This window comes from Drosophila ananassae, chromosome 3L (assembly GCF_017639315.1).
Source record: "Drosophila ananassae strain 14024-0371.13 chromosome 3L, ASM1763931v2, whole genome shotgun sequence".
Lineage (NCBI taxonomy): Eukaryota > Metazoa > Arthropoda > Insecta > Diptera > Drosophilidae > Drosophila > Drosophila ananassae.
This window is the reverse complement of record NC_057929.1, coordinates 5,828,249-5,854,111: the sequence shown is the minus strand read 5'-3', so window position 1 is coordinate 5,854,111 and position 25,863 is coordinate 5,828,249. Positions and strand designations below refer to the sequence as shown.

General features: G+C 42.8%; 9 protein-coding genes across 11 annotated transcripts; 3 read left to right on the top strand and 6 right to left on the bottom strand.

Moving 5' to 3' along the window:
- Window positions 1-66: 66 nt before the first annotated feature.
- Window positions 67-3,269, bottom strand: LOC6495734 (PAS domain-containing serine/threonine-protein kinase). The gene is made up of 3 exons (XM_001959424.3): window positions 3,140-3,269; window positions 506-3,085; window positions 67-447 (listed from the first exon to the last, which is right to left on the bottom strand). Exons 1-3 carry the CDS (start codon window positions 3,174-3,176, stop codon window positions 206-208), a joined length of 2,859 nt encoding a protein of 952 aa, XP_001959460.1. The 5' UTR covers window positions 3,177-3,269; the 3' UTR covers window positions 67-205.
- Window positions 3,270-3,507: 238 nt separating this feature from the next.
- Window positions 3,508-6,923, top strand: LOC6494903 (peptidylglycine alpha-hydroxylating monooxygenase). 2 transcript variants are annotated; one of them, XM_001959422.4, is made up of 8 exons: window positions 3,508-3,838; window positions 4,360-4,417; window positions 4,482-4,569; window positions 4,627-4,699; window positions 5,608-5,740; window positions 5,801-5,849; window positions 5,907-6,245; window positions 6,303-6,923. In XM_001959422.4, exons 1-8 carry the CDS (start codon window positions 3,665-3,667, stop codon window positions 6,475-6,477), a joined length of 1,089 nt encoding a protein of 362 aa, XP_001959458.1. In that variant the 5' UTR covers window positions 3,508-3,664; the 3' UTR covers window positions 6,478-6,923. The 2 variants fall into 2 exon arrangements, with proteins under 2 accessions (XP_001959458.1, XP_014763065.1); XM_014907579.3 differs by lacking the exon at window positions 4,360-4,417 and having other exon boundaries at window positions 3,702-3,838.
- Window positions 4,746-5,545, bottom strand: LOC6502563 (transforming growth factor beta-1-induced transcript 1 protein). The gene has a single exon (XM_001959423.4). The coding sequence runs from the start codon at window positions 5,416-5,418 to the stop codon at window positions 4,960-4,962; it is 459 nt and encodes a 152-aa protein (XP_001959459.3). The 5' UTR covers window positions 5,419-5,545; the 3' UTR covers window positions 4,746-4,959.
- A 17-nt stretch (window positions 6,924-6,940) lies between the features above and the next one.
- LOC6495733 (putative transcription factor SOX-14) lies at window positions 6,941-14,478 on the bottom strand. Its single transcript, XM_001959421.4, has 2 exons — window positions 12,129-14,478; window positions 6,941-8,761 (listed from the first exon to the last, which is right to left on the bottom strand). Exons 1-2 carry the CDS (start codon window positions 12,636-12,638, stop codon window positions 7,142-7,144), a joined length of 2,130 nt encoding a protein of 709 aa, XP_001959457.2. The 5' UTR covers window positions 12,639-14,478; the 3' UTR covers window positions 6,941-7,141.
- Window positions 14,479-16,496: 2,018 nt separating this feature from the next.
- LOC6494904 lies at window positions 16,497-18,173 on the top strand. Its single transcript, XM_001959420.4, has 2 exons — window positions 16,497-17,594; window positions 17,656-18,173. The coding sequence occupies exons 1-2, from the start codon at window positions 16,887-16,889 to the stop codon at window positions 17,875-17,877; spliced, it is 930 nt and encodes a 309-aa protein (XP_001959456.1). The 5' UTR covers window positions 16,497-16,886; the 3' UTR covers window positions 17,878-18,173.
- Window positions 18,174-18,281: 108 nt separating this feature from the next.
- LOC6495732 (anaphase-promoting complex subunit 2) lies at window positions 18,282-21,287 on the bottom strand. Its single transcript, XM_001959419.4, has 8 exons — window positions 21,135-21,287; window positions 20,554-21,073; window positions 20,262-20,500; window positions 20,028-20,208; window positions 19,270-19,971; window positions 18,949-19,212; window positions 18,652-18,893; window positions 18,282-18,592 (listed from the first exon to the last, which is right to left on the bottom strand). Exons 1-8 carry the CDS (start codon window positions 21,195-21,197, stop codon window positions 18,392-18,394), a joined length of 2,412 nt encoding a protein of 803 aa, XP_001959455.1. The 5' UTR covers window positions 21,198-21,287; the 3' UTR covers window positions 18,282-18,391.
- Window positions 21,288-21,612: 325 nt separating this feature from the next.
- On the bottom strand, window positions 21,613-23,461 carry LOC6495731 (transcription factor Sp1). Its single transcript, XM_001959418.4, has 2 exons — window positions 23,168-23,461; window positions 21,613-23,101 (listed from the first exon to the last, which is right to left on the bottom strand). Exon 2 carries the CDS (start codon window positions 23,035-23,037, stop codon window positions 21,868-21,870), a length of 1,170 nt encoding a protein of 389 aa, XP_001959454.1. The 5' UTR covers window positions 23,038-23,101; window positions 23,168-23,461; the 3' UTR covers window positions 21,613-21,867.
- A 67-nt stretch (window positions 23,462-23,528) lies between these two features.
- LOC6494905 lies at window positions 23,529-25,280 on the top strand. Of its 2 annotated transcripts, none has more exons than XM_001959417.4 (2): window positions 23,529-24,114; window positions 24,794-25,280. In XM_001959417.4, exons 1-2 carry the CDS (start codon window positions 23,698-23,700, stop codon window positions 25,166-25,168), a joined length of 792 nt encoding a protein of 263 aa, XP_001959453.1. In that variant the 5' UTR covers window positions 23,529-23,697; the 3' UTR covers window positions 25,169-25,280. The 2 variants fall into 2 exon arrangements, with proteins under 2 accessions (XP_001959453.1, XP_014763066.1); XM_014907580.3 differs by lacking the exon at window positions 23,529-24,114 and adding an exon at window positions 24,280-24,509.
- A 35-nt stretch (window positions 25,281-25,315) lies between these two features.
- Window positions 25,316-25,861, bottom strand: LOC26513854. Its single transcript, XM_014908458.3, has 2 exons — window positions 25,510-25,861; window positions 25,316-25,455 (listed from the first exon to the last, which is right to left on the bottom strand). The coding sequence occupies exons 1-2, from the start codon at window positions 25,775-25,777 to the stop codon at window positions 25,346-25,348; spliced, it is 378 nt and encodes a 125-aa protein (XP_014763944.1). The 5' UTR covers window positions 25,778-25,861; the 3' UTR covers window positions 25,316-25,345.
- Between the last annotated feature and the right edge of the window lie 2 nt (window positions 25,862-25,863).

Here is a 25,863-nt window from a genome sequence, read left to right as displayed (position 1 = left end):
AAGGTTTCTAAAGGTAAGAGTATCATCAATCAGTCACCATCAGTCAATTGAAACCCAATCCAAAAGTAACAATAAAATTGGTTTATTTTCATCTACTGTTCCGCCTTCGATCCTTAATTGTCCTTTTCACAGATGTTGCTATTTACACATGGCCGTATGTTTAGTTTAGATTTACACATGTACAACAAATATTAGACTCTGCGTTTTACTTTAGATTAAGCGTTTTAGGTTTCGTGCTCACGTCGTGCAAGCTAACTACATTATAGGCCGACACGCAGGGCTCCAGCTTGTTCTTAAAGATGTCGTTCTCCGACTTCGAGGAGCTTATAGATGTCCCGATTTTCGTCCGGCTGGACTCCAGTAGGGGGCCTCTCAGCTCGTGATTGCTCACCGAGGAGTTCAGCTGACACTGCTTGGCATACAAGGTGTCCATTTTGTTGGTTTTACCTAATTTATTAATAATAATTTATTAAGATATTTAAAAATAAGAAATATAACATCCCACCTTCGTTAATACACAACTTAAGGCCAGTTCGTTGGGACACCAGCTTCGCCTCCTCACTTCCTCCGATGGAGCACTCTTCGATGTGGGAGAAACTCTCCTGCGGCGAGATGGTCGACAGCACCGATGTGCTGGAGTACAGGTAGCCGGAGAAGTATAAATCCGGATTGGCCTCGTGTGCCTTGCACGGAACAATCCACGAAAAGTTAAACATGCCGGCGTTGACTTCCTGCGTGATCCAGGGATCGGTTATTAGCTGATGCATTGTACATCGGTACTTGGGATCCTTGTTCAGCATGGAACTCAGAAGGCGAGTTAGAGCCTCGGATACCACTTTTGGTATCTGGATTTCGGCTTTCAGGGTCTCCTCCACGTCGATGAATGGATTCTCGAAAAACATAAGAACGTAGAGAGTGACTCCCAAGGCCCACATCTCCAGCTCCGGGCCGATGTATCTATTGCCGGCCAGGACCTCCGGGCTGCAGTACTCCGTCGTTCCGTAGAACGTGGAAAAATATTTCCCCTCTTCCATAAAAGTCGCCGATCCGAAATCAATCAGTTTTATAATAAAGTTCTGATCAATAATGATGTTCTCGTCCTTGATGTCCCGATGCAGGATCTTTTTTTCATGCAAATAGTTAACAGCATCGGAGATCTGCCGAAAAATATAGCTACCCAGCTTCTCATCCATCAGGGGACGGCGTTCAATGAAAGTCCAGAGATCCATGCCGGAACCGTGCTTCTCCATTACCAGCTGGTAGAACAGCTCATTCTCGAACACATCCAGAACGGAGACAATGTTCTTATGGTCCAGGGTCTGCAACAACTGGATTTCGATAGGAACCTCCTTGCCCTCCCGGTTCTTGACCATGAACTGCGGACAGAGCTTCTCCTTCAGTATAAACTTGGTGATCACCAGCAGACGATCGGAGTTCCGGAAGGACATGTTCACATAGCCGTAGGCACCTCTTCCAATCTGCCGGATGGAGGTGTAGTACTTGCTGTATTCCCCCAGATATAGTTCCTCCTCGTATTTGCACGCCAGCGAGAGGGAGTTTGGGCGGCTGGAATTCTGGGCCGCCGTGGTCTTTATCACCTGACCCAGGGACTGCTCTATGGTGCTGGCCATGCTGTTGAAAGTGGACGTAAAATTTGCATAGCTGTAATTGTCGCCATCCAGCCGAGTGCCTGGATTCCGACACACCCAGATGCAGTACACCCGACTGGTGCAGGGCAGGATTTGGAGCAGCACCGAGTAGACCACATCGATAACTGTTCCATCCGCATGGATGGCCTCCCCAACAAAGCTTCCATTGATGGAGCTGAGCAGTCGGTTGGCCGTCGGATTACTGCACGAGGCATCGCACGTGTCCGTGGACGTGGACTTTGCCTTGTCCAGGGACATCTCGTTGATGTGTGAGTGGGATCCGACGTCGAAGTCGTCGGCGGGGAAACTGTACGAGGCATTCACCGGTGTTAGTATATCGTCGATGGTGCAATCATCTGGCCTGATCTCCGGATGCGAATCATTGGCCGAGGATTCGTTGGCCGCCTTGGCGGCGTTCTTCCTGCATGACTGCAGCGAGGAATCGTTATCCAGGACAAAGGGATCCGTGTCCGGTTCCCAGTCGTTGCTGGTAATCGAGGTGTTCGAAACGTTTGGACTCTTGTCCTCGCGCGAGTCCTTTCCGAAATTCGGCAAAATCGCCGAAATATGCATGTTCGTTATCTTATCCTGGCCGTAACCGAACATGAGCAGTGAAAATGGCTGGTTGCAGGTCTGGATGTTGCCCATCTCGTCGACAACTATTAGGCCACTGAGGTTAAGGAACACCCAAACGGTTATGTTGAACAAAGTGCCACTGGCAGTACTAGGATAGCCCGTAGACGGAGTTTCTTCCAAACTTAAGAGTAGGCACAAGGGAAATTTCACATTATCCGTAGTTCGTCCTGTGGCCCTCTGTTTACGCAGACTTTTCGGTATCTCCCGGCCGTCGGGATCGGGTAGCTTTATGAACGGTATCAGTGTGGCTATATTAATGCCCAAAACATTGTCGGTGGATTCGTATAGGAAAATGGTCGCTGTGGTGGCATCCGCAGAAGTTATAACCCCACCTCGATCGATGCCGATGTGGCAAATGTGTCTCTGGACGGGCTCGGCCACGGCTATGTGCCTGCCGTCGCTATTGATCTGACGAATCCAGAGGGAAACCAGAATCTTGGCGCCCGACTTGGTCAGCATCTCGATAACCTTGCCGCTTAGCAGCACCACTCGACCCTCGTCACTGTCGATCTGCATCTCGGCCAGCGAGGAAATGTGGCTCTCCGACTTGCCATTCAGCAGGTCGAAGAAGCTCTTGTTCCGGAGCTCCTGGGATGTGAAGCCCAGCAACTGGCAGGCCTTGTTGTTGACAATGAAAATCTGTCCACTGTTGGCATCTATGGTGAAAATGGCCTTATTCGGATTGATCGCCTTCGAGGAGTGAAGGTTCGGAGGCGGCATACTGAAGGAACTGGCGTCAATGAGGTTTAGCATGCTCGAGGAATCCTGGCGAGACTGTTGGACGCTGGCCAGGCCATCATCTGAAAGGTTACATGTTTTCAATTTCTACCAGTTTCCGGTTAATCGTTTCCTACCTTGGGTCGGCTCCTTTATTTCCTCCTGATCCGCCATTTATGCCACGGATGGTGATCCAACTTTAGGCCCAGAGTTACATATATCCCGTAGAGAGAGCACCATAAACATTGGGAACAGTGTTTACAACAAATCAATGAAAACGCGCATGCGCCTTCAAGACAATGTTATTAAATATGAATAACCTGGTTTATTTACATATTTCATCAAACAAAAGATAAATCTCTTAAGTAAATAAATTATAATAAATTAGTTTTAAAAATCCAAAGAATTAACAGTCTATTCCATTCGTTTATTTTCAAATTTACCGCTAGCAAGCGACTGTAGCCCTGGCTTACAATCGATAGATAGGCTCTGTATATCGATAAGTATTCTATATATATATATAAGCTGGGCCTAGCCTACGTGTGGAAAAAGTATCTCAGGGCACAATACGTGTTGTGTTGTTCTTCCACATAGGAAGGTTTTTTGTTTTTCTGTTTTTAAAAATATAAAAAACCAATTAGTAAAGGAGAGCAGAATTTAAAATGTCACGAATATCTGGAGTCTCCATCCCACTTGGGTGCTTCCTGCTTATCAATGTGATGAGTGTAAACGGCCTTGTGGAGCAGGGGATGTACCAGAGCTCCAATAATCCAGCAACCGCAACAGGCGAAACGGGATCATTTCCCTTCTTGATGCCCATGGTTTCCCCCCAAACCGTAAGTAAATTCGGATTTTCGTATCCGTAAGATTGTAGATATTTGTAGAGATGAAACATATGCTTGCACCTGTTCGCGATAAATACATACATAATACCTTTTTTTGACATCGAGCAAATATACAAAAGGCAGGAAAATCCCATTCTATAATAGCTCTATATATGGAATGTGTGTTTTTCGTTGCATTTTTTTTTTGTTTTGCTGATTTAACTGAAACTGAAACAAAAACGCATTTGCATCAAAAGCTAATTTTGCCATATGGTTAGTATACACACAATTCGCCATAGCCACCCACATGTGATGGGGATTGAAACCTGTAGATTGCGCTCTGGCGAACCTGCGCCCTAGACACCTATTTACCATTTGTATTGTCGCCAGGGTCACAAGTGTTAGAACAATATAGAACAAAGAAAAAAAACGAAGGCCGCCTGTAATATATATTATAATCTCGTTTACTAATCCAAAACTATTATAAGTATGCTAATCTTTCGTTTGTTTAATACTAACCCCAACGAATTTAGCCGGATTTGTACTTGTGCACCCCAATCAAAGTCGATCCAACTACCACCTACTATATTGGTACGTCATTTTTGTAAAGTTCTCTCTATTAAAACTACATTTCTAATTGTCCTTTTCCAAAAAGTTGGCTTCAATCCCAATGCCACCATGAACACGGCCCACCATATGCTGCTCTACGGATGCGGAGAGCCCGGAACCATGAAGACTACTTGGTGAGTTTATAACGATATCACTGAAGTCCTATAATATTTATATTAATTAACTTACAGGAACTGCGGAGAAATGGCCCAGTCATCCGGAGAAGACATGGTCAGTCCCTGCGGACCTCACTCCCATTCTCAGGTAAAAAATATTACTTACTTCCCGTATGATTTTAAAGTTATGGATGTGGGTTGTGCAACAAACATTACTTTAATTTTGTTTCGTAAAATAGAAAATTTCTCAAGCCCCTTTACACAATTTAACAATCATCACAAATACAGATTTTAATATGCAATTGTTTTGTGGGATAATCGACCTTCGGATTCCGTTGAACTGCAATCCAGGCATAGGGGCCGACCGCTCTCATCAATACTGAACTCGCAGGTGGCAATGATTCGCTGTCAGTTGCGGCAACGGAAACATGCCGCATGCCACTTGGTGTTCAGTGCCACCACAGCTTCCTTCATGATTGGCTCCCCACAACCCGAACAGCGGGAGGAGAACAGCTCCTGAAAGTGAAGCTTGCAGAAGAGGTAGCCGTTTATCTCGTAAAAGGTCGCTGACATCAGGGGTTGACTGCAACTGATACAGCGAAAGCACTTTTCGTGCCACTTGCGTCCCATGGACATGACGGCGCGGTCCACGATCGGTGCATTGCAGGCGCAGCACCTGGAGGCGTGATTACCCAGGTAGCATTCGCTGCAAACTACATCGTCCTTGACCGCATAGAACCGGCTTGGCTCCATCACCTTCTGGCAGTCCCGGCACGTGAAATGGTGCGGGTGGTAGGCCTTGCCCATGCTGCATATGGCCCTTGGCTTAATCTCCTCATTACACTTGCAGCAGACAGGGACGGACATACTTTCTTCGGCAGAATAGCACGGATGAGGGTCGGGAGAATATGTATTTCAAATAAAACTGGAAATTTTATATAAGAAATAATCTGTCACGTTGAACCTGCCTCCCTATATACATATGACACATCATGAAAAGACAGATCACAGTCTTATTAAAGCCTTTAAATAATTGGATCTACTTATTTCTTACAGATCATTTATGCCTGGGCTAGAGATGCCAAGAAACTCAACTTACCGGAGGGAGTTGGCTTCAAAGTTGGCAAGGATTCACCCACCAAGTACTTGGTGCTGCAGGTGCATTATGCCCACATCGACAAATTCAAGGGTGAGTTAAAATAATAACCTCCGAAAATACAAAACAATTAATTAAACGGAATTCCCCTAGATGGTTCTACGGATGACTCTGGCGTGTTTTTGGATTACACAGAAACCCCGTAAGTAAATGTTGACTTTTTATCGCGTAATCTCTAAAATAAAACCCCCACTTTTAGTCGCAAAAAGTTGGCTGGCACCTTGTTGCTGGGCACAGACGGAATAATTCCCCCAATGAAAACGGAGCACCTGGAAACGGCTTGCGAGATAAACGAGAACAAGGTCCTATATCCCTTCGCCTATCGAGTGCACACCCACGGATTGGGCAAAGTGGTGGCAGGATACAGGGTGAGGTCGGACAGTGATGGCGTCCAGCAGTGGCTCCAGCTCGGAAAGAGGGATCCGCTTACCCCGCAGATGTTCTACAATGTCAGCAGCCATGAGCCCATTGTTGCCGGCGATCAAATAGCCGTGAGGTGCACCATGAAGAGTACTCGTCATCGGGTAACCAAAGTCGGGTAAGTCATAGTCTCTGAAAAAATAACCTTTTTTTCTAACTTTTTATCCGATTTCAGTCCCACTAACGAGGATGAAATGTGCAATTTCTATCTCATGTATTACGTGGATCATGGAGAGACTCTGGACATGAAATTCTGCTTTAGCCAAGGTGCTCCGTATTATTATTGGGCCAATGCCGATACTGGCCTACACAATATCCCACATATCCAAGCGAGCAATCTGATCTTGTAATCGGGTTGCCAATAGCGGTGCACCACTGTGGCGTTTAGTGGAACGAATGTATACTAATTTATTGTCTGGATTGTTTCCATCGTGTTTGAAAAGCGATCATAGTTGACCCTCATAATGTATCCTATTCAGTTGTGTGTTTCCTGTTGAAGTGGCCACCCAATGATGTATGTAAATTATGTGTACGTGTAAATAAAAAAAACATATGTAGATACTTCGCAAAACCCCCTATAAAAAAAGGTTGTATTTTTAATTGTTAAGAGGTTTATGTAAGAGAAAACTGTCATTCTAAGGAGGTATACTATTCTCTACTGGCCTTCTTCACTTTGAAGGTATATCCTGGGACAATGAACCCACTCTTAGTGCCAATTAGATCCAAGTTCTTAATGGCTTTCCATGTTCTTATAATTTTCAACATTATCATCTTAAATAAATCAAACAAATACCACTAATTAAAACTCCTCGATTCTTTCTATTTTCAATGCAATGCATTTTATTCTCGCTTTCTGTTTTCTGTATATAGAATTTATGGAATATATAGTATTTAATATGTATACATATTCATATATCTTTATATATATAATTTGGTGTAAAATTATAATCGTAAAAATTAGATTAGTTATAAATTACACAAAAACTTAAATATCTCGCTCCGTACATATATCTCTCACATTTTATAATAGCTTGCAAACTCGTACTTGTTAGTGTTAAATTCTAAATGACTACCGGTTGGCTGAGGCGGCATATCCTCGAACGTATAAGCTAGGAGAGCTCCGTTGTTATCATGTGCGGCGTAGTTGAGATCATTGTGTGTTTCAATTACATTTCCGGCGTAGTCTTGGCTTGTGGTTGTGTATGTACATGTGTTCACGATAGCGTCCGCCTCCACAAAGCTGCCACCGATGCCGCCGCCGCCGCCACAGTATCCGATCTGGGGTGAATGGGAGGCGGTCAGTATGCTGCAGTCGCTGTCCTCCGCCGCCGGTGGCATCGGATTGAAGTCGTCGCTCTGGAATGTGTGCCCGCCGTCTGGCCCGCCATACATCAGCCCCGAGCCGTTGTGGATCTCGATGTTCATCGTGCAGATGGTGTTGTGGGGCTGCACCTCGAACTTGACTGGAAGGGAGGAGTTTTCTCCACCGCCACCGCCACCGCCGCTGCCGACGACAGAATGGCTGCCACTGCTTCCTCCTCTCCCACCGGCGACACAATCATCGGCGAAGCAATCGCTGTTGTCAGGCACAAAGGGAGATACATGATGGCTGGCCGAGTGCAGATTGGCATCATTCACAATATTGTCCTCGGACTCGAACACGGGCTTGCCGAGACTATCGAGGAGGATCACCCGATCCGGGTCGCTTGTCTCCAGCAGATTGTTGCCATCGTCATCACAGTAGGGCATATAGCTCAGCATCGACTCGGATAGATCCTGGCGAGCGGTGATGCTGTCAATGGGATCCATGGGGTCAATGGTGTCGATGAGACCCGCTGTCGACTGATTGCCATGGCTGTGGCCGGTCGAGTCCAGTCCATTGGAGTCCTCGTTGTCCGTCGAGTTGACAAATAAGGGCAAGAACCGCAGGACTACGTCCGAAATGTTCTCGCGCGCATTGGAAGGACTGGACTGGTCGGCGGGGGGCAGCTTCACATCGTCGCCAGTGGTGTTTAGAGGTATGTATTGAGAGGATTGAAAGCTTAATAGATTATCGGCTGAGGGTAGCTTAATATCAGCTGTGCTATTATTATTGTGCAGCTGCTCCGCGAGATCCGAGGCAGCGTTTACTTCGTATTTAGGTTTGCAAGTATCACCCGTAGTATCGTTTTTTAATCGCTTAGAAGCTGTTCCAGTTTGACATGTAGAGGTAGATCTTTTGCTTTTCCGTCCGGCAGTGGTGGTTCCGTTGTTGTTGTTACTATTGTTATTATTATTATTAATTGCAAGATTGGACAGTGTACAGTGTGTGGGATCGTTCTTTCCATCGCTGCCATCTAATTCCTGATTGGGATTACCCTTGAGGGCGCCCGGAGAGCGTGCCTGCTTCTTTTGGGGCCTGTACTTATAATTGGGATACTCGATCATGTGCATCTTCCGCAGCTTCTCCGCCTCCATGATGTACGGCTGTTTGTCGTCCTTGCTGAGGAGCTGCCATCGTCGTCCCAACTCCTTGGATATCTCGGCATTGTGCAGGTCTGGTGTTCGCTCGCAGATTTTTCGCCTTTCCATTTGACTCCACACCATGAAGGCATTCATTGGTCGCTTAATATGGCCGGGAGAATGTTTCTTGGTCTGCAAAAAAGCCAAATTAAGGAAAGAGAACGTTATAATTATGAAATTCTAGAAATAAATTACACTTCCGGAAGTGGAAAAAAGCTTAAATATTACTCGAAAGTAAACACTGATTCGCTGAAATGCTTCGTGATTAAACACACATCTATCTATTATTCACATTTTGTTTTCTTGTACATAATATATATTGTTCATATTGCATATTAACGTATCAGAGATAAAGAGTTAGGAAATAAAATTCGCACCAGTCGCAGTCGAAAACACCGACACACCAAGATACTTCTTCTATGTATTATTTAAACAATATATGCACTTCGAATGCCGCCTTGTCTATGCATTTGTATCAGTATCTGTATCTGTATCTGTACGAAAAATATATATATAAAAAATATACTTATTCACAGCGTTTGAAGTTCAATGTCCCGCGCCAAGGTTAATAAAACGCTCCTAAAACGAAATATGTATGTTTGTTTGTTTGTTTTTTTTTTTTTTTGCACAAGTATTTTTGAGTTTTGTTCCCGTTCCCGTTGGGTTATTATTAAGATACACCGGACGGACAAGTGGGCCGGTGTAGCAGCGACATGCATTATAATTTGCATCTGCTTCCTGGTACCTGGTCAGTGTCGGTTAATCCCTTTCGATCATAGCCGAAATTGTTGTCATTTCAGCTGCCAGTCTCTGCCTCCGTCTCCGGGGGGAACCATTTGGAATAGGTCATTGCGACCGGTGATGGTGACGGTGACGGCGTCGGCGGCACATCTCGATTCTCCGCCTCGTTTGGCCAATGTGAATAACCGTTTTATTCTCGCCCAAGCGAGAGACGGCAAAAACTACCTATTAATAGCGTTAACTTCGACCTTGCAGCAGTTCGTGTACCTCGCGAAGTTCATCCACATCCACATCCACATCGACATCGACATCGGTACGAAGCGATACCCTTGGTAGTAGCGCCGGCCGAATGAACTGTGCGAAGAGACCTGAAAGGTGGAGGGTGGAGTGGAGCTGAGCTGAGCAGGGCAGAGCAGAGCTGAGCAGAGCAGAGCAGACTTTTAGCTACAACGCACCGCCGGGATGCTCCATCGGCCATTGGCACCGAGTCGCCTTTGCCATTGCCGTTTGCCTTTGCCTTTGCCCTCGCGAAACTCACTCTCAATGTCGCCGTCAGTCAGACAGTTCAAGTCTAATAAGCAGCCTGACTCTTGTAGACACAACACACTCACACTCCTCCACCCAAAACACACACACACACACAGATACATTGCACAGATACAGATACAAGAAACAGAAGTTGCTGGTGCAGACACCCGCATCCGTGAGATACATACATGGCAGGGAATAAGTAAAAGTGATGAAATGGCCTGGGTTGAAAGGGGGGTGTTGTGAGCTTTCGATTTTAACGGTTCTGGGCGCCTGCTTAGATTCTAAGGTCATCAGCTTGAATACTATATGTTTTTTAATTTTTTGTTTTTTTCTATAAAGATAAAACATGGAACATGGAACGACAGAAGTCAACGACGTCGGTTGGCCAGAAGTACATATGTACTTCTTTCGAATTGTTTGTATATATACAAGTAATACGCAATTGAGTTGGTTGTTCGTGACGCCGCCGCCTCCGCCTCCCGCCATCGACATCGTGGCTGCCTCGGATGGCAAGAGCCATTGCCTCCTTCAACCTCCGTCCGTCCGCACTAATAACCGTAAAAAAAATAATACAAACTGCTTAGCAAGGTCAATGCACCAAAGTGTACTAAACCCTCCTAGTGTGTGCGTGCGAGACAATTATTTCCATATACATATATGTACAATTTATTCGCCAAAAACTCTCCGCTAGATAGCTAGACAAGAGTCAGAAGTAATTGCATACGTATAGTATACCCCGTCTAGGTGAAATATGCTCGTGTTTATTCCGGGGGTTGTGGTCATTTAGCTCTTCTATCGCTAATAAACAGGCTATTTGGTAAATACGGTGACGAATCCGATGTTATGATGAAATGTTGGTAGTAGAAGAGCCGACCAATGGATCGCTACTCAACTATTTCCGTTTTGGAGGATCTTGAACTTGTGATTTTCACAACAAAATCCAAAAATAAAAACAAAACCCAGTTGATAAACAAAGTATAAGTATAGGTATATTAAGTTAAAATACGTATCGGTCACAGTTAAACAACGCAATTATAGAACGTCTGAACAGCATATCCATTGGAACACTTGGAACAGATCTACATATTTATAAAATGTATATTAGGGTGGTCCTACTTCAAGATATAATAATAATATTCAAGGAGCTAGTGAATATTTATGCAAATTATAAAACTACTAAGCTAACTAACCACATATTTTGGTACTACATGGCGTATGAGTAATTTTAGCAAAAACTTCAAGCCACTATTGAAGCTAAGCTAAGAGGCTCACCCCAATACCCATACAGACGTATACATGCAAGCTCGACAAATATAATAAATGTGAGTCATCAGGGAAGCGAAACGCGAGTACAACCGCCCCACCAGTCCACCATGCACGGGGACAAAAAATGCACTTCCACGCTTTCCGCGAATGTATCTATGGTCGGGAGCGCATCACTCCAAACGGCAGTGCTCGAAGGAGCATTGAAATTTTAGATCCAATCCCCAGCAAGAAAACGGGTATTTCACAACATTCATAAGACAAAAATCGAAGTCGAGCTTTTATGATACGTAGAATCAATTACTAATCTCTATTAATGGTTCTGTCGTAGTTGTATTTGTAAACAAAGAAAATAATCGCAAAAAAAATAGGCAGGCCCAATCTAATCAACGGGGAATCTTATCAGTCAAACTTTTTGTTGACCTGTCCGGTCTGGAAAGAGTATTTCACAGATACATCTGTGTGTGTAGGCACAAGTGGTCGTATAATATGTAGGTCTCTCAGCCAAATATCAAGGTACCTTTTGTTGGCCCAGACAGCTGGGCCTGCCGTTTATCTAAGTAGTGGCCCATTAGAGGTGATAAGAAGTGCATTGAGGGCGTGAATTTCACTTCGGATGAGTGGACTTACAGACAAGGAGGAGACTCGGACATCAGGCAGCTGCATCGTGACCTTCCTATCTAGACTTCCTATCCAACTTCAAGGCACTTCTAGACAGTCTTTTGTATTTCAGAACCATGATTATCTCATATTCTTAGACTAATATACTTTAGGAAGCAATTCTATAAGATATTTCCCTAAAAAATATCTTTAAAATAATATTATAAAAGGAATATCTTTCAGATTTACCTTCCCAATACCCGACCTTTCCTAATAAGAACTCATTAAGAACTATTTATGAATCAGTTCCTTTTAAGAACTTATTCATTATTTCCCTCAGTGCAGCCAAGACTGGATTACTCACCCGAGTTGCATCCGAATACGGGGTGCTGGAATTGACAGGAACCCGCGCAGATCCAAACACCAGGCTGGAATCGCCGTTCATGTTCAGTGTCATATCATGGCCACTATGGCTCGGAGATCTTTCGTTGTCCATATTGGATTCGAATGAATTCGTATTGGACTCTGGCTGGAAACGGGATTGGGGGTGGTGGTTTGGAGTGGGAGTGGACCTCGGGTTGGGGTTCGATGCAGCTGCAGCAACAGGCGCGGAAGGCGAAGCCACAGCCGCTGTTGGATGAGTAATAGCTCGCTGGCTTGGTTCTGCTGTTGGTGTTGGTATTTGTGTTGAACCGAAACTCGTTGGGGGGACGTCCGTTGGGGTGGACGGAACGCGGGGTATTGACTCCGGTTTTGGGGCTGGAATCGCTTCTGGGGTGGTTGCTGTTGCTGTTGCTGTTGGAACCGTTGGAATCGTTCCTGGGCGAAAACTAAATGGTGGTTCTTCAGTTGCCTGTGTGGGCGCAGCTATCATCTTCCTGACACTGGCACCTCACTTGGCCGCATATGTGTCGCTGTCGCTGTTTCTCCTTCTGTTTTTGTTTCTCCTTCTGTTTGAGTATCTGTATCTGTATCTGAATCTGTATCTGATTCTGTATCAGTTGTATCTGTTGATTGTGCTGTATCTGTAGCTCGATGTTATCCCAGGGCAGTTGGCTCGATCTCCAGCAGCTGAACATAGTCGCAGATACTGGGAGGCAGTGCGGGCATGGATCGCTGATAAAACTCGGTTTTCTTAGCGGGCTTTATCACGGATTATTAAGCAGAGCGGTTAGCATTAATGCACGATTATGTATTATGTACTCGTCGTACGTAGTCGCACTCTCAGTCCGATCGGGCTGTTTTATTTAACAAAATACTCGCGTACACACACACACACTGGTAGATATATTGGCGCTGGTGCTGCTAGTGGTGGTGGTGTGCATCCGATGGTGTGTGAGTGTGCACTAGGTATTGCTCCTCAAGGTGAAACTGGTTCCTCGTTATTTATTTATTTTTTTTTTTTTGTTGGTGTTTTTATATATATATTTTTTTTTTGTTTTGTGTTTGCAATATTCCAAGACTCACGTTCGCGCTGCGTCTGTGTAATTTTTTTTTTTTTACTTTTCGCTGCTGCTGCTGCTGCTGCCACTGCTACTGCTTATGTGCACTCACTCTCACAATCGCACTCCTACTCTATATACATATATATTTATTGTACATTTTATTAATTTATAAATGCACTGAATTAAATAGATTGGCCCGTACTTGTATGCTTGCTTGGTTTGTTGGTATGGGCCGAGAGTTTACATGTATTTCATATGTTTAAATATATATTTTATATCTGTATGTTTTATATAAAATTTCTATATATTTTTGTTATTGTTTGTGTGGTCACTAATACTACATCGAATACAGTTGTTGCCAATGGGCACACTCGCACACACTGACTCGTCTGGTTATGTTTGCTTTACGTGTTGCTTTTGTTTCTCTACTTCTGGGTTTTCGAAAACCCAAAATATACAATTGATAATGTTTTCGTGACGATTTGTTTAGAATTCTGTCTCGCTATATTTCCATGCCCCTAGGGCCTAGGCATCTGCATCTCAATCTGCACTTTTATTTATGTTTTTGGTTCACCACTCAATGTTATCACTTGTCCGTTGCATTGACAATAAGGAGGGGTGTATGTGTGTGTGTGTAGAGTGTTGTTGTTGTTGTTTAGTTGGTGGTTTAGTTTTAGTTTTGAGATTTAATCACAATCTTGTTTACGCACTCGAGTTCCCGTATTTAATTTTAATGCAGTTTTCTAATTGGTGATTGGAAGTTACAACGTGTTTGGGATTTCTGATTCTGTTTCTGTTTTTTGAATTTTTGGATTTTAGCGTCCGAGCGCGTCGCACGACTGCCAGGGCATATCTACTTGTCCTGGTCAATCTAAACTAAACATCGAGTTGAAACTGAACGGCATCAGTAAGCCATTCGGTACTGCGCCAACTGAAGAAGCAACTCTCAGCAGCGCAGCGCAATGAAACGAACCGATGAGATACGAGTTCAAGTGAAGAAACGAAACGAACGACGCGAGCGAATAAACTACGCAAAAGATTTTACGTTTTGTATTTTATTTTTCCTTATTTTTTTTTTTTGTTTTTATTATATATACATATTTATTATTTTGTGTGGTTGTTGTTTCTTATGCAGCTCCATCCATTTACTGATATATGTAATTTTGCATATATGAACATTTGTATATATATTTAGTTCCCGACAACCGTCGTCTTTGCTGATCACTCACAGCTGTTCAAGTGAACTGACTGCAAAGTTTACGACTCGAGTCCACAATACGTAGATACAGATACATTCACCCATGCCACACTCAGATACATTTCATGCACGAGTGTGAGTGAGCCAGGGCTTCGCTCTGTTTGTTTGAATGTGTGTACATAATGACTCTCAGCCAGACTCATTTCCTCGACCAGCCCGGTGACGCATTCCAGTTAATTAGGGGGGCCCGAAGCGATTTTCGTATATATTCAGGTCCCCATCGAACTTGTTCTACCTAGACCCGACATCTTCTCATGTGATTAGCTATAGGGTTCATTGTCTCCTCTCTAGTTTTCTACCTGGCATTGCCCTGCGCCCAACTCAACGAACCCACCCGAGGCGGACCTGTGCCCGTTGCTATCAACTGTTGCAGTACACTCGGAAAAATCAATGAAATTCGTAATTAATCCAATACTTAACTTTAATCAGGAAAACAAATGTTTAATTTAACTACGAATTTTTCCCCCTAACGATAATGTATGATTTCCATCTTTCCTTCACACCTCAACTGAGAATTGCTCAAAAAAGTTTGTTTTCTCTAATGTAGAGCCCGCTTTTTTCAGTGTAGTGCTTGCCAGCTGGTGTGTGAGTAACTGAGAGAGAACGACGCTTATGAATCAGCTGTTTCAATGTGTATTAATCATATGGCTGTTTGATTAATCTGTATGCGCGTCTGTGTGTGCCTATATACCAGAACATGGTCATATATACGAATGTATGTATATATGAATGTCTGAATATCAATCTGAGTTTTGGGTCCCTTCAGTACCAGTAGGTTGAGAATCACGTATCTTTTACGCGTGACCAAGTCCTCAGAACTACATGAACCTATTCAAATACATGCAATGCACTATGATTGTATATATATATATATTAATATGTAAAAGTATCCATACGATGCAGCTGAGCAGTTAAATAAATATTTTTTTCATATAAACATACAATGTAAGTGCAGTTCAAGATGATTTTTTAATACGTATGAAATAAATGTACATTTATACAGCGAATTCATATGTAAATATATATATATAATTATCTGTAGATGTAGGAGAATGACGCAGCGGAACATGCACTTGCATTTTCATACAGTGTCAGGTATAAATATCGGTTAAAGAACAATACTCACTCGCATATATATAAATGTATATGTTTGTATGATTTACTGATGATCGGGAACACGGAAGTAATCTTATTGATCATACATATGTATGTACATGAGTGCATATCAACAGCCCCACCATTTTTTATCTTATGTTTTTAAGATTTAAGATCGTTTGCATCCATTTTCTCGCATATAATTAAAAGATTGTGTCAATACCTATTAAATTAAGGATGTAGATGTATATAAGTAATTACACATGTCTACATGTAAGCCGTGATGTATTGCTTCTTTTGTCCTTCCCCAGAGATACATTCTGTATCCAAACGAATGCATGGATACATATGCATGTCTGTATATAAAAAGGGGCAGGGATCGAGATCGAGAAGAATGCTCATTTCCTCTTTTAATTTGTCCTAAATTCTCTCTTTGATGACTGGATTTTATTACTGTTTAACCAAAAATATTTTAAAGAGTTTGAAGCTGAAATTAATGAGTCTCCGATAATTTATTTATACCCTGATTCCAGGTAAAAATATTACACTTACCTTCACGAAAAATTTAACATTTAATTTTAATATTTAAAAAAAAGATGTTACTGAAATAATCTTTAAACTTTACTTCTATTATTACAGAGTCTATTTAAACTCAACTTTTAATAAAAAAATCTTACTAACTTTAATTACTAACGATAAAAATAAAAATGTAGAGTTGTCTGGAAAACAATGCTCGGGGAGCCCGAATTAAAGAATAAGCTTATGCAGATACATACATTCATACTTATCACAAAATTAGAGCAAGCAAATTTAAAAAACAATCTGTACTGATTAAATAAATTATAACGCCCACGAAAATATCGGTTTTTCGATAAATTTCTAACGATAACTCGCCCCCGACAATTTTGCAGGGTGGAAAAGTGAATGCTCACAAAAACAACAATGCTCAAGGTGATTCATCGAAACTGTAATCGACAAATTTTCAGCTCTAGTGAAAAAGTATGGAATTATTCTTGTGTAAAACGTGTAAAACTATCAATATTTTCGTGCCCCGACTCTATATTTCGCTCTACGCAATCGAAACAACAGCCGAACAAGGTTACAATTGATAATTACTTTGTCGCAGAAGGACGGATGCCATTTATACGTAACATTTCACAACACCAATGCGTTATTTCACTCCATTTTACATTTATTCATCGAAGTAATCATGGATAAATCTGCTTCGCATTAACTTGGCTAACACCATGCCACCTAAAACGAAACACAAGAAAATGGCCTTTCTAAAGGATTCCTCCCAGCTGGCTTGTGTTTTAAAGAACAGATGTCGAAATTTCACACCCTTTGGGGAGCGCTGCTTAATCACTTCCTCTTTGTTGTACGCTTGATCGCAAATATGAGTTCCCCCATCTATGAGCAGTATCGCTGCGCTTCGTGGAAGCCAAAAAAGGTGCAGGATAAGAAGGAAACCACGAAGCACGAATCGCGCAGAACGGGCGCCGAGGAGCTGCTAATGCCCAACCTGCAGCCAGAGCCGTTAGCCACCATGATGTCGTTCCAGCTTATGGCCATGGACGTTGTCACCCAGATGCAAACAGCCCTGCACAAGTGCGTCAACGCGGCCCAGAGCCCGCCAAAAATGCCGGGACTCGAGGCATTTCAGCGGTCCCCCTGCTACTTCTTTATCGACCTGCATCCGCAGGCGCGGCATCCCTTCAAGGAAGCCGCGGAGGAAGTCAGCTCTAGTCAATTGTCCAGTGACAAGAATAATAACGGCTCGCCCGCGAAGGCGCCTCTAAACCGCCAGCGGAGCATTTCCGAGTGTAGCGAGGACAGTTTCATTTGTTTCGCGGAGGACGACGATGAAAACGACGACGAGGATGACGACGAGGAAGCGGGCGAGTCTGACGGGGAGGATGATGATGATGACGATAGCAGCGTACAGTTCACGGCATGCTGCGATGACGACGACCCGGCCGTGATCGATCCCTGTGAATGCCCCAAAAGTGACAGCTCATCGGCTGCTAAGAAGGTGATTGAAACAGAATAATTGTTAAACAATCCTATTCTAAAGCTATTTTTCCCACACACAGGTACGCTTCAATCTAAAGCCAGAAGTTCATGTCATGCACGTTTGGGACTTTGCTTATCGGACGGCCAGAAAGAGCGAGTGGCAGCTGATCGCACGGGATCGTGATCGATTTGAGAAAAGGATTAACCGTGTTGCACCTATTCTGAACCCCATTCTCAGTCCAAATCATCGAGATAGTGTCTACAGAGCGAGATTCTTGACCGAGAACGCGGACGAGGACTAGCCAGCGTGTTGGGTATTCATACCTGAATTCACTTTTGATGTACAGATTACAGTTTAGCACGATTGCGACATTAAATTAAGCACAATTCGTTTGCGTGTATAAAGTGATCGGTTCTTTCTGGATTTGTGATTCATTTTTCAAGCCAAAAAACTGTTTACCCTGTATAGTATGTCAAAAAACATCATTTTGCCTTTAGTTTCTAGAACCCTAAGAAGTTTGAATTTGTTGATAACGGGATTAGAATATATATATATATCTTTAAACACATATAACTAAATAAATAAGTTTTAGACGTATTCCCATTTCTATTATTTTTGTACTTCTAAGACAGAAAAAACCCCATATTGTTTGGAAACGTACACCATTAAAGATAAGCCACGAATACAATTAGATAAGACGGCTACTTGAGAGATGTTAATGCTCCGCGGGGAGCAGTATATTTCATAAACGTTATCACTTCTATTTCACGATTTCTTCAGTCAATTGCATTTTCAGTGCGATACGTTCCCAAAAATTATTTGGCCAATTGATAAACTCCACCGGAAAATATAAGTTTATGTTCTCGGACTTTGCGCTGCAGGAAATGTTTTAGCTCGTCTTGAGTGAACTCGACGCCGCCACTGTGGGAGGCAAAAAGCTTCAGCATTTGATGAATGCGATCTATTGGCATGGAGTCCAGGTTCGTAAGCATGCCAACGATGTAAGACCAGAATACCTAAATTTGTACACAAATTTATCAGTGTCAGTTGGATGCAAAGACCTAAAATTATTTACTTGAAGTTCCTCTTCCCTCTGATCGCTGGCAGAAGCCATTGCCGATTCCAAATCCTCCTCATCGGCTTCCGTAAGACTCATTTCCTCAAACTGAGATTTCTCAGACTCCTTCTCCAATAATGTGAATATCCCCGGAGTTGATTCAGTAATTAAACCATGGTTTTGCCAAAAGCTCAGGCGACGTCTCAAAGCCGACGCTGGAACCTTCGTAATAGTGCTTAGATCCTCGATACTCCATTCAGCTAGAACGATTAATTCGGATTTAAGCCACTTTGAGATATAAAATAAGATTCATACTTTTGTTTTGGAAATGGTAGATGATTACAGCCAGGGTGGGGCTCACTACCATATCCAAAGTTCTGTCCCCGATCTCAATGGAAATATTGACACGCCCAGTCACAGTACGCCAGTTGAGAGTTCTGTTTCCTTTATATGCCTCGTAGGCCTTGGTGTACTTTTTAAATTCGTTCTCCAGCTCCTCCGGCAACTGAAGACTCTCCTTGTTAAAGGATGGCCAAAACTGAGCAGAAACTATAAGCGACGAAATGTCGAACAATTGATCTAAGAATAAATCAAATTTATACAATGAGACATGTAGGAAATGAGGCAAATAGTTACTTTCTGTGCGATTGCTGTCCCCATGAATGTGTGCATTGATCCGCTTGGAATCTGTCACATCTTTTAACATAACTTCACAGCTGTGTAGTAGGGATTCCCCAAAACGGATTTTCAGTAGCTCCAGATTTCGAATTTCCTTTTCAGAGTTAAAGTCAAGCTGGGCGAGCAATCGATCTGCCATCAGATTCCGATACTCAGTCATGAATAACTCTTTGCTGCCGTATATGTCGACAACCATTGATATGATATCAGCGGATCTCATTACCCGCGAGCTGTTGTACTGCATAACGTTTGCATCGATTCCGAACGGGTCTGGTTCCCAATTTTCCCAGTTGCTGAACTCATCCAAGCCGGATTCCTTGCCATCCTTGACGGTTTCTCCCTTCGCCAATTCCTCAGATAAGTCCGTAGGTCCCTCTTCCGTGAGACCAGTTACAACCCGTCGGACAGTGTCGTTGCGTTTTCGAAGGTAGTCCTTTATCGGAGCAGTTACCATTTCCAAGATCACTCCCGTATTGTCCAGGTGACGAATCGCCTTAATCGCTGCCACGTAACCAGTTAAAATATCCATGGTGTTGACACCGGGATGTAGAATTCGAGCTTCCAAAGAACTTCTTAGAGATTCTGTTAAATAGACTCGCATATCAATCTTCTCCATACAGATTTTCAGATCATCTATAGCTGGTATAGAATCTGGATAGTCTGTAGAAAAAATAAAGCCATTAGGAGAATTCTTATGCTTAAATTTGAAAACCTACCGATAATAATGCTAAAGAATTGACTAATAACGCTTTGCGCAAAGGTTTCGTACATAAAATAAGTAAGCTTGACTTTGAACGACTGGACCGATGCAGGAACTTCTTCATCGTGAATACTGTCCTTGGACTTCCACTCTGTGAAAATGTTTGTAAGCCACGACATTATAACATCAGACAACCACTGCAAGAAAAATGGTTTTTAATAAATTTGAAACAAAGGATTGATGCACTTACAGTTTCAAGCTGTTTAAGGTGACTCCTGTCGAAGATTCCCATACATGTGTCGTTGATATGCTCTTTGATTTTAAGCTTAATCAGGGCAGTTAAGGCGCTTCCAGTTAATCGATCGATGAGGTTCATCTCGAATAGCTTCATGTTGGTTTGGTTTACCATTTCGGTCAGCTTTTGGCAACAACACAGCTCCACATCAAAGTTGCAACCAATGCACAGGAGCTCATCGAAAACATCAGAGTCTGAGAAGTGTCCCGTTAATAACATAGAACTTTTAAGAAAGCCGCCTCCTTACCAACTGTGGCCAGGGCGAGATGTGAGGATTTGGTGAAGAGCTTGAAGTGTACCCAGTAAAAAGCCCCCACCACCACGCTGAACGTGGGCGGCAATTGGGCAAGCAGGGAATCACGTAGGCAGGTCTTTATACCATCGACTTGAAGCATCTTTACAGATCTTGGCACCTTGTCCTCGGAGCCTAGGAGCTGGACCAATCGGGGCTTGGTGTGCGCCAGGCTCTGGAACCCCTCGTAAAGCTCATTAATGGCATCGATGAATTGCGTGAACAGTCTGTTCTTGTCAGGCAACGCTTCTATGGACAATGCTTGGTCGTTGATGCCGCTACTGGCACTCTGCTCCGAGGCCACAACGCCGGGTTGAAAGTGTTTCCAGAACTTGGGCACCAGCACATTACGAATGACCGACTGAATCTCCAGGTCAACCACAGCTGCGAAGGTTTCCACACTTCCTAAGATAGAAAGATGCCGGCGAACATTTTCGTACACCTTCTCGTCGACTTCTTCTGCCGGGACTGTGTTCTACCAAATGTTTTAGGCGTTTAATGCGAATTTCATTAACGAGAAGAACATGGAAACGTACCAGGCCTCCAAGAACAGGAAATATTTTCAATACATCCCCCCACAAGACGTCTATGTCGCTCATTTTTTTATTTTTGTTGACTATTGGCAATGCAAAAACATTGCGAACAATGTATAAATCAAATTGAAATTGGTGATGGGAGGCTTTTTATCGATATATCGATTACTTAAGTCCTGCGTATCCGCAAGATACTTTGCGAATCTCAAAGCGAAATTAAAAAGGGCATCTCCTAGAACCGAAAATACTCGATTGTATTTATATTTTTAAGCTTCAAGCCATCAATGAAGCGAGCCAAATTTCTTATAAAACTCCTCAAGTATTCTGATTTAATCAGATTTCAGATTTTTCTTTCAAAGGATATAGCCATCCATAAGCTCCCACTTTTTCCCATCTTCACAAACAACAGGTTCACTGTCTAAATTATATTAGATTCCACGCAGGATACTACTATAGCCAGAAAGTAAAAAACAGCAATAGGTTTAAAAATATATCTTCATGTTTTAGCAAACACAAATCAATTAAAATTAAAATTGCATACGACTTATTTACATACATACAAGTTGAGATTTAAGAACCAGCATTAGACATGAATAGGAATATTGTTAAATTGCGAATTTATTTATGTTTTATTGTACTGTGTGCGTCACCCGACACACGCCCGTTTTAGCCAATATAAATTGGTATGCCGAATGCCAATGGCCTGCAACTTATGGTTTAAGGTAAAATTAAGAAACTATCGTATCTTCAAATGCGTCTGCTGGTGCTTCTTTAAATGGTCGCTCCGCACAAACCGGCGACAACATTGCGGACAGGCGTAGGGTTTTTCGCCGGTATGCGTCCGGATGTGTCGGTTGAGGTCGTCTTGCCGCTTAAACCCCTTGTCGCACTGCCGGCAGCGGAAGGGCCGGTCCTGAACGAACTGAGGCATGCCGTAGGTGCCGGGGCCATCCTGCGGCGGTAGCTGAGAAAGGGTATTTACAATTTCGTCGGCCGGCTCGTACTTCACCTCGGGCTTGGCCTGATTAAGGAAGGATGGCATCTGGCTATCCGCAGCGAGATGAGGCGCCACGATCTGGTACTTGTCACTGTGCTCCGGTCGCTCCAGCTTAATCTTCAGTGGCTTATGCGGGAACTCTCCCATTTCCGCCACCTGCTGCTGGTGGTTTTGTTCTCCCGCCACGCCCATCGCGGCCATGAAATGGAACCCAGAGTCCGATTCCGGAGAATGCTTCTTTGCAGGCTTTAGTCGCATCCCGCTCGGCACGGAACGCTGTTTCGGAGGACTGCTTTTCAGTTGACGGTCGTGTGTGGCCAGGTGTTTGGTGAGGTGATCGCTGCGCGAGAACTTTTTGCTACACTGGATGCACTCGAAGGGCTTCTCGCCTGTGTGCGTTCGCAGGTGCCTGTTTAGTTCGTCGGAGCGGGTAAAGCCTTTGCCGCATTTTGGCTCGCTGCAGACGAATGGCTTGATGCCCGTGTGCCAGGTGAGATGGGAGCGCAGGTGGGAGCTCTTGCCGTAACTTTTCGTGCAGTTTTCGTACGGACATACGAATTTGCGTTTCGGGTCAGAAGCGTGCGGTGTTGCCACCAGTTTAATGCTGGGCATGATGCGGATCTTGGAGTTCCCGCTCCCGAACTCCCCGCCTCCACTCGCGTGGTTCTCGCGATCAGTCTCTGCTCCGTTGTGCACATTGTTTTCGAGATCCATTGGCGCCACATCGTGCTTGTTCATATCTCCGAAAATGGTGGATGCCCTCAAAATAACGTCCGACGCCTGTTCGCCAGCCAACAAATGTGCCCCAACGCCTAACGTCGGAAACGCTGGTGGTGGTTTCATGGATTCTATGGGCGTTGATGTCGTCAGCATTTGGGGTGTGGGCGTGTTTGGTATTACTTGTGACATTGCGCTTACGTTCGGGGTGCGGGGTTCGGTTCTCTTAGCTTAGGGCTGTGTTTCGCAGGTTTTTCTGTAATTGCAAACAGAGGCACTTGTAGAACCCAAACACACGCCGTTCTATACGTTTTCCAATTACCCTATTAGTTTTATCCAAAAATTCATATGAAGGAAACTGTGTTCAGTGGGCGTCGGCCGTATTTATCAGTGGAGTGGTCCCTCGTCACCGTAGCCGCGCGGATAACGGTTTACTTTCTCTTCGCGTGTGCCGCACACATTTTCCTATTGTCTATAGCGAGCGTGAATGCATTTTGCACGATGCGGACTTTTATTTTTATTATTTTATTTATATACTGAAGAACTATATTTAATTGCGGTGAGATATATCGAGTATTCGATAAATACTAGAGGTGGAACTTAGGGAAGCCGTCGTTTGTTGCTCTTGACAAAACTATCGGTTGGCTATGTTTTCAATAAGATTTTACAAACTGCAGTTGGTTTATTTTTTCATTTTATTAACTATTATATTAATAGTATAATTTTAAATAATATAAAGTAAAGTAAATCAATCATACTGAAAGATTAGCAACATACTTCTAACGGATTGGCCTTTTTTTTTTTTGATATCTGGCCTCACTGTCCTGAATTGTTTATAAAATTTATCCTAAAATGCCAAAAGATTCCGTCGATATTGTCAACAAAAGAACTAGGCTCCATCGGAGGAAGCCAACCATTTGGACGCGTGAAAAAATATCCAAACTTATTGAACTCTACCGGGAATCGGACTGTTTGTGGAACCACTACTCGGCGAAGTATAAAAACAAAGATTGCCGGGCAAAAGCCATCGAGTACATCTGCGAGTCCCTCGGAATAACGAAGATCGACTACGGCAAGAAGGTCCACAATCTCCGGAATCAGTTTAACTCCGAATTAAAGAAGCTAGAACGTCGCTTGGAGGAGTCTGGCAGTTCCAGTCCCACGGTCGAGAAGACCTGCCGTTGGGAGCACTTCAACACGCTGATGTTCCTGCGCTCGGTGATAGAACCACGACCTGGTTACCAACAGACTCCCCAATCCCAATGCAAGGTAGAATATTCTATTCTATGCGTTTTTCGGTTTACTAATTTTTAGAATTGTTGATAATATATCAAAATATCGATAAATATTTTTTTTGATATATTTTTTAAAAATATATTTTGACAAAATGATATATCGTGATATTTTTTTTGCCCAAATATCGAAACCGCGATATTTTTCTTTGATATTTTTTCCTTGGTCACTCTGATTTCAATCTTAAAAGTAATTTTATCAATTGAAAACAAAAAATGGATGTAAAATCAAATTACACCAAATTAACTGGCGTCACTGCAAAGTGTTTACATTGCCAAAGAGTGATAAAGACGAGCGGAAACGCTACGAATTTATCGTCGCACTTGCGGAATAAGCATGCCGACATTTTTGCAAAATGCGCCCAAAAGAAGGTATGTACATATGTTTGTATGTTGGCATATGTATTATGCATACATAAATGAAACATCCCAATGAAAATCGGAGTTCCTTTATTGTAAAGGAAAAAAAAAATATAAAATATATAAAAAAAAAATTAGGAAATATATCTATTATATCGACATTTTGAAGTGATATTTTTAAATATTATCATCAAATTTTTTTATAAAAGAAATATCATTGATACAATATTTTTTAAAATTTTCGACATCCCTGATTCTATGCTTTATTCTGGTTACTAATTTTTGATGTTTTTTAGAAAATGATCAACAAGCTTGACTACAGGATAACCGCGAAGGAAGAAGAGCCTGTCCCATCGTCAATCGAGAACTTAGAATCAATAGTTTTTAAAAGTGCCAGCGAACCTATACCAGCAGAATCTTCACAGTCCACCAGTTTCAGGCCTCCATCGGCCAGTAGGCTAGCAATCATGGATACTACTGCCGTATCAACGCCTGTCCAAATCCCCACAACTAGCCGCGACCAATGGGACGCGTTTGGTGAACTAATTGCAAATGAATTCCGCAATCTGAACTCTGACATTTTTCGAAAACGATTAAAACGTAAAATAATGCAAGTTATGTTGGAAATCGGTGAAGAGGATGATTTAGAATACACCCGAAAGAATAGCTGATTTTAATTAAATGTCAGCGCTTGTACATTTAATGTGTATTAATAGTTAGTGTGTTTTAAGAATGTTTATTATAGTTTAAAAATTTAAATAAAAGACATTTTTATTGAATGAACTATTATATTTCATGTTTTCACCGGCTAGTTGGAAGACAGTTCTTACTGTTTAAATCCTCCTCTACTATTCCTCCTCGAAAATACCTGAATCATCATCTGAAGAAGGAGACGTCCTCTCGATTTCCTCCAAATAAGATGCCATTAAGTGGTTCACATTAGCTTGAACGATCGGATCTGGAAACAAATTTTTTTACAATCGAAGTACAAATCTAGCTCACTTCAACATACGAATGCCGTTTCTAAAAGCAGGACGCAGACTGTTATCCAACCGACGTTTCAAAATAGGCTTGTTTAAGAGACAATGCAGAAATTTCTTTTCGAAATGTTGATTTTTCTTGGCCTGGTTCAGAGCATCCTTAGCCTTATCCACGGCTATGGAAATACCCTCCAGCTGGTGCTTTATTTCACGTATTTCCATGATTTTGGCCTTGGCTTCCCTTTTGGCCTCCAAAAAATTGGAATATGCTTTAATAATAAATTCGTCTTTTACACTCATTTTGAACTCTCGATTGAAAATGATTTTTTCTGAAAATCTTACTTAGAAAGTATATTTGAGATGACATTTACAATTTCAAAGACTTC

Coding starts and splice junctions, on each gene's coding strand:
- LOC6495734 (XM_001959424.3), bottom strand. CDS start 3,176: ATGGCGGATCAGGAGGAAATAAAGGAGCCGACCCAAG. Junction 3,086..3,139: donor AATAAAGGAGCCGACCCAAG/GTAGGAAACGAT, acceptor GTAACCTTTCAG/ATGATGGCCTGGCCAGCGTC. Junction 448..505: donor TAAGTTGTGTATTAACGAAG/GTGGGATGTTAT, acceptor TTAATAAATTAG/GTAAAACCAACAAAATGGAC.
- LOC6495733 (XM_001959421.4), bottom strand. CDS start 12,638: ATGATAGCTGCGCCCACACAGGCAACTGAAGAACCACCATTTAGTTTT. Junction 8,762..12,128: donor CGTATTCGGATGCAACTCGG/GTGAGTAATCCA, acceptor GCTTTTTTGCAG/ACCAAGAAACATTCTCCCGG.
- LOC6502563 (XM_001959423.4), bottom strand. CDS start 5,418: ATGTCCGTCCCTGTCTGCTGCAAGTGTAATGAGGAGATTAAGCCAAGG.
- LOC6495731 (XM_001959418.4), bottom strand. CDS start 23,037: ATGTCACAAGTAATACCAAACACGCCCACACCCCAAATGCTGACGACA.
- LOC6494904 (XM_001959420.4), top strand. CDS start 16,887: ATGTCGAAATTTCACACCCTTTGGGGAGCGCTGCTTAATCACTTCCTC. Junction 17,595..17,655: donor GCTCATCGGCTGCTAAGAAG/GTGATTGAAACA, acceptor TCCCACACACAG/GTACGCTTCAATCTAAAGCC.
- LOC6495732 (XM_001959419.4), bottom strand. CDS start 21,197: ATGAGCGACATAGACGTCTTGTGGGGGGATGTATTGAAAATATTTCCT. Junction 21,074..21,134: donor TTCCTGTTCTTGGAGGCCTG/GTACGTTTCCAT, acceptor AACATTTGGTAG/AACACAGTCCCGGCAGAAGA. Junction 19,972..20,027: donor ATTCTTTAGCATTATTATCG/GTAGGTTTTCAA, acceptor TTTTTTCTACAG/ACTATCCAGATTCTATACCA.
- LOC26513854 (XM_014908458.3), bottom strand. CDS start 25,777: ATGAGTGTAAAAGACGAATTTATTATTAAAGCATATTCCAATTTTTTG. Junction 25,456..25,509: donor TGCTTTTAGAAACGGCATTC/GTATGTTGAAGT, acceptor ATTTGTTTCCAG/ATCCGATCGTTCAAGCTAAT.
- LOC6494903 (XM_001959422.4), top strand. CDS start 3,665: ATGTCACGAATATCTGGAGTCTCCATCCCACTTGGGTGCTTCCTGCTT. Junction 5,741..5,800: donor CCACATCGACAAATTCAAGG/GTGAGTTAAAAT, acceptor GAATTCCCCTAG/ATGGTTCTACGGATGACTCT. Junction 5,850..5,906: donor TTGGATTACACAGAAACCCC/GTAAGTAAATGT, acceptor CCCCACTTTTAG/TCGCAAAAAGTTGGCTGGCA.
- LOC6494905 (XM_001959417.4), top strand. CDS start 23,698: ATGCCAAAAGATTCCGTCGATATTGTCAACAAAAGAACTAGGCTCCAT. Junction 24,115..24,793: donor CTCCCCAATCCCAATGCAAG/GTAGAATATTCT, acceptor GATGTTTTTTAG/AAAATGATCAACAAGCTTGA.